The 12072-nt window shown below is 36.5% G+C and overlaps 1 protein-coding gene across 1 annotated transcript in view; it reads left to right on the forward strand.

Annotated features, from left to right (window-relative positions):
* Positions 1-12072, forward strand: part of ADAMTS18 (ADAM metallopeptidase with thrombospondin type 1 motif, 18) — a gene marked incomplete at its 5' end in the record, with an annotated part of 47829 nt that overhangs the window by 10283 nt on the left and 25474 nt on the right. Inside the window, 3 exons of the mRNA XM_008589164.1 lie at positions 143-273; positions 1110-1233; positions 1988-2232. Of these exons, the coding sequence (XP_008587386.1) occupies positions 143-273; positions 1110-1233; positions 1988-2232 (500 nt within the window). The remainder of the gene's footprint in view (positions 1-142; positions 274-1109; positions 1234-1987; positions 2233-12072) is intronic.

The following is a 12072-nucleotide window of genomic DNA, read 5'->3' on the forward strand; positions in this document are numbered from 1 at the left end:
CATATGTGCACACATATGCACAAAACTGTCCGTAACATTTTCTCTTTTGATCATGGTAGCTTTCTCTTTCCTTTTGATGGTCATATCATTTCCCTTACGACTTCCTCTTGACCATGTCCTACCTTGATCTCTTTGCTTCTAGAGGAAGATCGATGTAAACTGTACTGCAAGGCTGAGAACTTTGAATTCTTTTTTGCAATGTCCGGCAAGGTGAAAGATGGAACTCTTTGTTCTCCAAACAAAAATGATGTTTGTATTGATGGGATTTGTGAAGTAAGAGAACATTTCTGCTTTGTGGTGTATGATCATGCTGTGTTTCCTCATATCAAATGTATACGGTGCAGAGTGTTGCAAGAGACTCTGGAGAAAGCAGGTGACATAGGGAGAAAGGGCAAAATGTTCAACTTGGATGTGAGCACCATCTCTAAATACCCCAGTTACTTTTTTGCATGACCCCATGAAATTATGTTAGTGTCTTTTTCACTCCCTTTCCACATATATAGAACGGCGGGATCCTATATCCTGCACTTTACATAGTGAAAATTAAAGAACATGAACGATAATAAACTTTTTTGCACATTTACTAAGTACATCCACTGTATGGTTAGAACTTCACGAATGTATTTCAAAATAGTACTACTATTTCCAAATATTTTTAATTCCAATTATTTTTCCTTTCTCTGTGGGTACTCACTTTCTCTTTTATTTTAATTCAGTTGTGAGCTGTTTGATTCAATAAGAGTATATACATGTGTGTGTACCCACATGCATTTGTATTGTCCAGCATTTTTATGTTTCAGTCATAGAGCTGGCCTGAATAAACTCACCTGGCATTAGTAGCAATGGTGACTTTTTATTCCGTTTTCACAGATGAAGAGTCTAAGCCTTGGATAAGTTATGCAGCTTGCCCAGTCACATATGTAATAATGTCAAGGGATGGATTTGAACCCCCAAGTCAGTCTAACTTGAGACTGTGCTTTTAACAATAAGCTGTACTTACTCCCTAATATTCTGAAAACACAGAAAACCATGTACCTCTTAATTATTTGCAGCTACTGGTTTCTCTGATCTTTGATTTTCTCACCTTTTTTTTTTTTTTTTGGTCTCAGCCAGTGGGATGTGATCACGAACTTGGCTCTAAAGCAGTTTTGGATGCATGTGGTATTTGTAAAGGTGATAATTCAACTTGCAAATTTTATAAAGGCCTGTACCTCGACCAGCATAAAGCAAATGGTAAGAGATACCATTGTTTCATTGTTATACAACTTTTGCTGCTGAACAAGTATGAGTCACACTGAATGTGATTGAGCCTTTTTGTAAGTCGCCTGACATACTAATGATGATGGCTTCTGTCACTAGTGCAAAAGCAAGGGAGGATAGATGTTTTGTTCGTGTGAGGTGTTTTGTGAATACATTACATCTCAGAAATGTGTTAAAGGAATGCCTTCTTACTTTGCAGTTTTAATAGGCTGACCAGGCTGTCATATGCCCCACATGCATCTGTTAAACAAAGAAACCTATTGTGAACCTTAGATGATCTATACCCACAGCATTAAATAAATACTTGAAGCAATTATATAAACATTTTGGGTAAAATTAAACTTTTGAGCCCTGTTTTCTGAATATCACTGTTGAGGATACATGGCTCTTAAGTTTCTTCTAGGTAGATTTAGAAAAAAAAAAAAAAGTACTCTTAAGTTTGTAGTCTTTATTGGTCTGGAAAGGAGAAGAGTTTATCTTCTGTCCACAAAAACCTTCTTGGTAAGACATTGGGAAAGCCACATACATTTTCTTTCTCTGGTGTTCCTATCCCTTGGAAAATGAAAAAAATTGATCTTATTTACTTCATAGAATAAGAATGAAGGTCAGTTGATGATTTGAAAACCCCACTCTATAAAAGTGGACACTGCATGTCTCTGGGCATTTCTAGTCACCTTTCTCCAAGGCACAATGTAGAATACAGAAATGTTCTGTTCTTTTCATTTAGAGTATTATCCGGTGGTCATCATTCCAGCTGGGGCCCGAAGCATCGAAATCCAGGAGCTGCAGATTTCCTCCAGTTATCTTGCAGTTCGCAGCCTCAGTCAAAAGTATTACCTCACAGGAGGCTGGAGCATCGACTGGCCTGGGGAGTTCCCTTTTGCCGGGACCACGTTTGAGTACCAGCGCTCCCTTAACCGCCCGGAACGCCTGTATGCACCAGGGCCCACAAACGAGACGCTAGTCTTTGAAGTAAGCCCCTTCTGTTGATTCAGTTCTCTATGCTTCTCGCTACACAGGTAGCAATGATTCCACTTGAGCTAGCTAAAAGAACTCCAGTCCTTCTAGCTCAAATTTGTTCTCTATGAGGCAAGATTTCAAAGTGCAAAGGGAGAAGACAATAACTCCATTTTTGGGAAGAGGATAGAGATCCAGTTGGCCTCCAAGAGAATGCATTAATTTTTATGTTTGGATGCCTACCTTTCACTGCTACCCTTGGTTTTCATGAACACTAAGAAATATAGCAGGAGTACCTTTTAGATTATTCCAGTTTGTCTGGGTCCACCATTTGGAAAGTCCATTGTAGCTATTCATGACATAGGTCAACAGGCCAGGAGACAAAATTACAAAATTGAGGAAACACTTGAGTGTCAGCAGAGTTTATTACTCATACTGACCCACTATAATTTTGTAGGTTGTAGTTTCCCTAGAGATCAGAAAAGAAAAATTAATAGGTAATACTAATGATAATTAAGACAACCTCCATATATGTAAATGACTCTGCAAGGCTGTTATCATATGTGCATTTTTTTGCCTCTGAGTTTGCTTTCCTTCCCATTTGTAAAATGAAGCTGATTTTGCTCTCACAGGCAGGTGACATCCTTCCATTTGTATAGAAATGACACTGGCTACCACTTACTGGACACTTATGTCACAAGACACTCATATTAGTCATTTTGAGCTTTAATTTCTTACCTGCAATATTGGGATAGAAAGCTTACCTCACTGACTTGCTAGAAAAATGTGGAATCCAGTGTGAAGAAAAGGTTAAAAGAATGGCCTAATTCACATAGCTAGGCAAACAGCAGAGCTGGAATCTGAATTTTTTGCATCCAGGAGTACGATGTCAGTACTCAGTCCAGTCATACTGCTCTTTTCTTCTCAAATAAAGGAAACATAAGATTAACACAGCTCTTATTATTATTAACATTATTAGTAAGACTGTAATATACTAAGTCTTCCTACATTCAGGCATTATACTAATCAGTTTCATTGAATGCTCACAACCACCTTGTGAAGTAGGTGCTGTTATTTATCCCCATTTTACAGATGAGAAAACAGAGCTTTAGAGAGACTGTGTTACATGTAAGTGGCAGGACTGAGGTTTGAACTAAAGTGTTTCTGACTCACTTGCCCATGACATTACCTTATCCCGCGGATGCAGGCGAGGCTCAGTCACTCGCATGGTAAGGTTTTTCTCAATGTGATACTGCTGTGGTTGTCTCTGCAGGAGGTGCATAAGTGTACAAGAGGTGGAGAATAGATAGTGTGCTGTTTGGAAACATCTGCCATCCAGATCTGAATGCATAAAACAGTGAGAACGTGTCCCTGTATTTTGCCTGACTCAGAAATAAACCTATGGCAGTTAGAGGGTTGTTCTGAAAATTGATCATTAAGAAGATTGTTGTCAGAAGCTTGTCTGATGGTTTTCACTTAAAATTCTTTATTTCCTTCCTTTAGTTTTATATATATACATATTTATATTTATATTTATACATATATTCATTAATTCCTTTAAGACTGTCTGCCCTTACTTTGTTCTCGGTGCTGAGGAAAGGGACAAAGTACTTCTCTTACGGAGCTTGTAGCATGCTGTGTCCTCAGTCATTCTAGAGTATTTTGGTCAGATTTGTAGTCAATAAAGCAATTTTCATAGGCAGCTACCTTCTCTGTCTAAACTGAAGCACTCAGTTTGTTATCTTCTTCAGTCCTGTGCACAGTGGGACCAGACAATTCTTTGAACATTACTTTGCTCCTACGATATGGGTGATGACCTCTTGCAACTCATGATGGTTTGGTGGTGAAAGCAGTAGAAATGAATGTCTGCTTGTGGGTGTTTGGATTCCATGTGTGTTGAGTTATTTCGGATGAATTTAGATGACATCTTGAAGTTTCCCTAATGAATTTTAAGATTTGCTAGAACTTTAGAAAGCAGAAATATGGAAATATTCATGCCTTAAATAATAACTGAGTTGCTCTCTAGCTCATGCCCTGAGCTTCTATTGGATCTCACACTGACAGTAAACTGAATTAGGAAAAAAAAATCCCCCTACTTTAAAACTTAGAGTATTAGACGGTACAGTATAGTGTTACATAAATAAATGCATATGTGAACATAGAGTTACAGATTGCAGTAAGTTCGTTAGAAGAAAGTAAGTATAAGAAAACAGGAAGACTGTCTTTGGACTAGGGAGGTGGTGAAGAATTCTCTGAGAATTGCCATCTAAGGTGAAACGTGAAGGGTGAGAAGAATCAGCCAGGTGCAGCGTAGAGGACGTTCAGGCAGAGGAAACAGCATGTTGAGAATGAATGTAATGTTTTAGAAGAGCTAAAAAAAAAAAAAGTCCAGTTTTAAAAATTCACTCGGCTTCCATATCGATAAGTGTTTGGAGGGGCAAGAAACAAACTGGGGAAATGGGAAAATGATTCTTCTAGAATTCTAGGGAAGAAGTGATAGAGCCGAAACTGAGATGGTGGCTGTGGAGGTGGAGGAAAGTGGGTTCGTCTGCAGTGTATTATGGATTGAGAACAGGAAGTTGTTAGAAAAGTTACGTGAGATGTGTGGAGTCTGAGAGAGAAGGTGCATTGAGAAATAGTCTCAGGTTTTTTCCTTGAGTGTCTGGTGGATGTCTTACCACCATAACCATCTTGAGGATGACTGGAAACAGCTTTAGAAAGTGGGAAAAATTCCATTTTAGCCACTTAATATGAGAGATGCATCTTAGATATTGAAAAGGAGCTATCAGGTAGGCAGTGTTTAAAATGTATCCAAAAAAGCCTTGGAATAAATATATAAATCAGTTCCTGAAAACACATAAAGTGGTATAATAGTATATCATTTGTTAACTGAGCAGAGCATGTGGGTCCCAGTTTTCTTTGATAAGCTGCCTCTTGGGAGTATCCAAATAATTGTCATGTTAAGAATGTGCCTTGTGAAGAAACTGTTGAACCCTGGTTGACATACTCAGAATGGACAGGCATGACTAGGCCTGGAAATGGGACCCTCACAGGAGTCATGGGATTTCGTATGTAGACATACATCTCTTGTCACCCTGGCATTGTGACACATGTATTAGCCCTTTACCTGCACACTCACAGACACGAGAGTGGAGATGTCCTTCCTTGTTCATGACAATAGGGGTGGCATCCCCCTAGATGTTTTTTCTACTGTTGTTTCAACAGTATATTTCCTTACAGATTTTAAGGTATTTAAAATCTGTGTCTGAATTCCATACTCAAAAGCTATGCAAATGCAATTTAGAGTATGCTTTGCAAATATTCCCTTGATGAAATTCAAGACTCTCTCTGGAGGCAACCAGAGAAAACTGTTAAGTGTCAGTTTTGTCGTTTCAAGACCACCCAACCTATTCTGAAAATCTCAAAAGCACAGTATTTCCTACAATGTCAAAGGACTGTTTGTGGATCATAGAAACAGATATTTTTTAGGCCACAGTGGTACCAAATTAAGAATCGCTCTCCACATAGTGGTTATTGAGCAGCACTAGCCTTAAACATTTACTAAGGAAGATGAGTAGAAGACAATGAAAAAAAACAACAAAAAACCCACATGTAACTTCAGATTCTAAGATATTCTATGCATAGTATGACTCTCCACATAGTGGTTATTGAGCAGCACTAGCCTTAAACATTTACTAAGGAAGATGAGTAGAAGACAATGAAAAAAAAAACAACAAAAAACCCACATGTAACTTCAGATTCTAAGATATTCTATGCATAGTATGGTTAAGAGTGCAGGCTGGCTGGTTAGCTCAGATGGTTAGAGCATAGTGCTGTTAACACCAAGGTCCAGAGTTCAATCCTTGTACCGACCAGCTCCAAAATGAATGAATGAATGAATGAATGAATGAATGAATAAATAAGGATAAAAACTCTTAACTAGCTATGTAACTTGGACTAGTTTCTTGATCTCTGTGTCACTAAATGTTCACATTTGCAAAATGGGCAAACAATACTAGCTAACTATCAGTGCTATTAAAAGGGTAATTTGAGATAAGTTCAGTGCCCACAAAGTACTTAGTACATAATGTTTGTCACCATAACCATTATTTTGCCTTCTGAGCATATCACTTATATAGTAAAAAAAAAAAAAAAAACAAGACAAATACTAACCCTCAGAACATACTTAGCAAACTGATGAACACAAACCAAATCTGGCTCCCAGATCTGCATATTATTAAAACAAAGTGTGTCAATGCTTTTAATATCAGGTGATTTCTTGTAAAAATATGGATGTTTAAATTGCTTATGAAAAAGGAACTTCTGGCTCCAGTAAATATTTGGGTTTGCAACCTTGGCCATACACTTCAATCAGGATCTTCCAAACTTGAGATACCAGGTCCTATCACTTCTCTCTATGTGATGGAATATCCCTCAGAAAATTTACAACACTTACTTGAGAGAGACTGTGAGAAAATGTTCCTCCAACCCTCTCAGCGCTTTCATTTTACAGGAAAAGAGTAGGAATTCCAACTGAAATTGGAGTAAGGACAGGGCAGTTTGGAGTCAACAAACCAGAATCCAGCCCCTGAAATTACTTTTTAATGAAACCTAAGGCATAGGAATTGAATTCTCTGATTAAAGATTTCCAGGGTTTTTAATCCTTTTTTTCTTTTTACCTGTCTACGCTTTCTCTATTTATTTTCTATCAAGTGTCTGAGCAGCAACCTTCTTTTTTTTTTTCTTTTTTTTAATCTTTAACTTTTATGTAATATTCTGATAATTTATATATGTTTATTTTTTACTCTGTTCCTTTTGCGAAGTATTATTTACCTTGAAAAGTATCATTTTAGAACAACATAGCTTCATCAGTTTTGCCAGGGGGCTTTGATCCATCTCTAAGCAAATGTACAAAAACCAAGTTCTGTGGCTGAACAAAAACCTAAACAGGGAATCAGGGCTAGATGCCTCTCATGGCGTCTGCCACGGGCAATCAGAGCACAGTGTAAATCATTCCTGATGAGAAATATGGTTTTTACTACTTTTTGACAAGCAGCCTTTTTTGGTGGTTGTTTCTCTCTCTGATTTTGTTCATAAACACAAAGTCATTCCAGTAGATTTTCACAGTTCTGTTTGTAATTTAAGCTTTTCTGTTAAACATATATTATTTGCAAGAAAGCCACAACAAAGAATAAGACAAGAAATTATGGAAAGCACAAAACAGAATGACAGAGTTTCTTCTCATTTTCATCTTTAGAACCTGAAATCTCCCCTTGTCTGTGTTGATCCAATTAACTAGACAATTGACGCATTGTCACTGAACATTGTATCAGCTTCATGCTGAGCCTTTTTTTGTTTCTGTTTTGTTTCATCTAAGCACGGCTCCATATCTAATTCCTCTACATTATTTATCCCTGATGAAATCTAAACCTTTGGATTGTTCACTGTATTAGCCCGTTTCTGTTGCTTATAACAAAACACACAGAACTGGGTAATTTATAAGAAAATGAAATGTATTGCTTACAGTTTCAGAGGCTGGGATGTCCAAAGTCCAGGGAACACATCTAGTGAGGGTCTTGGTGGTAGTGACAGTGACCCAGGGGTCTCACATGGCTGAAAATTGCAAAGCGGAGAGAGAGTAACCTCATGTGTTCTTCTTTTAGAACCCTCAGAACCATGCCGCTGACCACCATTTTTAATCCATTCACTATGGCATGGTCCTGCAATCTAATCACCTCTCTTAAAAGCCCCACGTTTCAACTACCACAATAGGATTTCCTACTCTCTTAACACTGTCACAATGGACACCAAGCCTCCAACACATTAAACTTTTGGGGGGACACAACTCAATTCATAATAGTCTTCTCTGTGTTCGATTGGATATGTATAATATGTTTTTAAAGTAATTTTTTACTGTACGCAATTAAAATGAGACTACAGTAATATGTCTAGTAACAAAATTGTTTCACCATGGTGGAGTAAGGTCACATTTGCTTGGCTATTGTTTTTCAAAGTCTTACTTTATGTACTCATTCTACATATAGAGTCAATGAAAGCTTAAATTAATGACCTAGGAATGTGACCTGTCTGAAAGCAATCTTGATGAAAACTGGTATGATTAATTGGACAGGACTTGCTTCTATTTTTAAAGGAGTTATGGTTTCATTCAAAAGTTGCAAATATATTCAAAGCTAAAAAAAATCCAGTAATGTAGTATTATGTCTATTTTAACTTTCTAAAGAATTTGAGTTAATGCTTTTAATATGTAAATTACACTTCATTGTTCTCTAGAGAACGTCATCAGATTGCTGTTCAGTTTTTATCACATGTTTATATCTCTCCAAAATTAATGGAACATAGTTTTTTTTAAACTTAAAATTGCAGTAAGTAATAAATTATGTTTTTTTAAAACTTGACTGGATATTGATATTCAAGTGATCTATGGCTGTATACTTTAAAAGAACTTAAATAAAGTTCATATGCCTTACAACCACTATGAATTAAACCAAAATGAATACTTTTGGAGCCAAAAATATGTTCACTCCAATATAAAAATGTTGAATAAGGTTTACAGTCATGTGGGCTGCTGAAATCAGTGTGTGGGAACCTACCAAAATGAAAAATGCTATTTCATCCACAGAAAGTATAAGTCTATGAACATACTTTTTCTTTTGACCACTTAAAATTATTATATGTTCACTAAGTTCAATTATAGTGTAAAATTCAACAGGAGGGTATGTTTGCCAAGGTACAAGAGGATGGCACTGTAACAATAATGTCCCTTTTTTTTTCTCGTAGTTCTCATCTTCAACCATATTGGTATGTATCAATTTAGGTAACTATTGTCAAAACAATTTTCTTCTGTTCACTTCCTGTCAATGTCTGATGAAAACTTTAAGCATTCTTTGGGTACCCATTCAATGCCCAGCCCTGTGCCAGATATTGGAGATGCACAAATGGTTAAGACCTAAATCATGTCATCAAAACTTTATGGTCTAAGGTCTTAAAGAAATGTAAAGAGCAGGTTTTAGTAGGCAAGTCCCATTCTTTTTGGAAGCAACATGGGTTGGACAGGGAGCATCTGTATAAGTAGTTGGTGATATGAGATGTTCTTCTACTTTGGGATGAATCACTTTTAAATGATCTGGGTCCCAATTCCCTTATTTAGAAAATTATTTCCCCAGTCTGAACTGCTATGTTTTCTGCTATATTCCACAGCACTGTCCTGAGGCACTTCTATAGCACCCCAAATCCTGTCATCAGACAATGACTTATTCATTGTTGTAGCTTTCACAACTGGCATAGTTTCTGGAACACCATAGAACACTCAAAAAAAAAAAAATAAATAAGAAAAAAGAACAATCACAAAAATATGTTAAACTTTCAAAAGGAGAGATTATTAGAGGCGGAGAAGGGGTGGGAAAGAAAGAAGGAAGGAAGGAAGGAAGGAAGGAAGGAAAGAAAGAAAGAAAGAACTTCTGTCACCCAAGTCAGGAGAGAAGGGAGCAGAAGAAAGAAAGAAGGAAGGAAGGAAGGAAGGAAGGAAAGAAAGAAAGAAAGAACTTCTGTCACCCAAGTCAGGAGAGAAGGGAGCAGAGACCAGCTTCCCCTTACCCATTTTAGCCCTGAAGTTCTCTGTGATCCTTAGACTTCTATAGTACACATTAAAAAAAAGAAAAAGAAAAAGAAAATCACTGTATTTGATCATCTATTAAGACTGGTCTTAGAACCATATGGTTTAAAGTTAATTATAGTGAATAGCACTTAAGGTAATGAAGTTTGATCTCCTAAAATGTGTTTGATGAATTGATATGCTTTCTAAAATGCTTACCTTTACTAAAGTGAATAATTCACACTTAAGAATTTGCTGACCAGTTAGTTTGCAGTAGACTCACATCAATATGGGAGAATAGCAATTTGTCCTCCCAGGGTGGTGGGTTTACTAGAACTTTCTGCCTATTTCTGGGTGATTTCTAGTGCAAGGCAAGGTAATAAAATCTTGGGAATAACTGCCCTCAGTTAACTCCAAGAAATAAGTTCATGGCCTGACACCAAATAAAAGCATCTTCTGCTTCTAGTCACTTTTATATGTCAGAACTTTAGAGAATGTCTTCATGGGATGCTCAGCATTTAAACTAAATGGAAAACAGACCTTCACTTTTATCACTAAGTCATGTGCCAGTCCAATTTTTTAAAATGCCGTCTCTATTACAGGCATTCATTCTCCTTAGATCCTTGACTCAAAATGATTTCAACATTTGCGACAGGTTGATGTCAATTTAAACAGTACTGGCCCAGTTGATTTTCTCCATGGCCAAGGGAAATTCCTAAGGGTAATCAAAGTATGATTGTCTTAGGTCTTAAAATTTCTAGGCACTATTTAAGTTCATCAATCAACTTTTTATCTTAAAATACATGCATACACACATATATCTATAAATTATTTGGAGAAAAGTAGCTAACTTTCATGACCATATATTATATTTCTGCATTGCTTAGGCACTATTTAAGTTCATCAATCAACTTTTTATCTTAAAATACATGCATACACACATATACCTATAAATTATTTGGAGAAAAGTAGCTAACTTTCATGACCATATATTATATTTCTGCATTGCCCAGAGGGGGGAAAAAAAGTAGTCACATATATGCACACTCCAGCACAGAAAGAAATAAATATTGCTTTGGCAATCATGTACTTTCTAAGATCACTATAGATGCAGTTATTACAAAACTAGATACTTTTCATATATTTCAACTTATTCTTTACAACGTAAGTCTGGCATAAAAACTAAGGAAGCTCTTATTGAACTAGTATACTTATTAGTCATCTGAAAGATTTAAAAGTTGGCTTATGTGTTTAGGATATTATGTAGCAATCACTGCATTATATTTGTGTTATTGGGTTTGGGAACACCAAGAAAAACTAAATCTTTGCTAATTCTGCACCCCTAAATAGCAAAATTTAGTGTGTGTGTGTGTGGTATAAGGAATTAAATTTTGAAGTGATAGAAATTTGAAAATTGAGGATCAGAGTTAAAATTTATACAGGGCTTTGTCGATTAAACAGTCATTTCATTTGAAATAGATAAATATATGCTGGGATTTTTGAGTATGGCTGAAAACTTAATATTTTTCCATTTTGAGATTTAGATATAGGTTATTTAAGGTCATTGACTTTGTTCTTTGTTTGCACACTGTGGAAAAGGCCTGTGTAATATACAATTTTAGGAGGTCATGGCAATAGGAACTAAAGCACAAAAATTATATATATTTTATAATTAGCTAAGGTGTCCACTTAGAAATGACACATTCTTAAGAAGTGACTGAAGATGAGCTTTCTTGCCAGTTCATGCCCCCATCTCACCTCTCCTTACCCCCCAATCTCTCTCTGTCTCTTTCTCTGTTTCTCACACATACATACACACACAATGAATGAGTCATATTTTCTATCAAACTGTCACGCAGTTGGAATGGAGGTGAGGAAATTCATCATGAGTGTTTCATTATAAAGTAACTTCATCCCTGTCTGATAAACAGAGAGATTCAGGATGACATGATAATACAGGTTGCTGTTCTATGCCTGAAATACGATCACCTGTGTTTTTACAGCATTCTTTTTTTATTATTATTATTTTAAAGTGTTAAAAAATAAAAAGCTCTCCTTTATGTTAGGGAATTTTTTTCCTCCCTGTTAAGTGGCAGAAGAGGGTGTTTAACTCTTTGAAAACCCATTCCTACTTAACAGTGTACCAAGAGAGAATCCTGGAGCTGAAAAATGCAGCAGCCTTTGTAATGATAGTAAGTGAGAAATAGGTTAACCACAGGCTAGTTTCAAGGCAGGAAAAGACA

This window comes from Galeopterus variegatus, unplaced genomic scaffold (genome assembly GCF_000696425.1).
Source record: "Galeopterus variegatus unplaced genomic scaffold, G_variegatus-3.0.2 Scaffold5268, whole genome shotgun sequence".
In the NCBI taxonomy this organism is placed as follows: domain Eukaryota; kingdom Metazoa; phylum Chordata; class Mammalia; order Dermoptera; family Cynocephalidae; genus Galeopterus; species Galeopterus variegatus.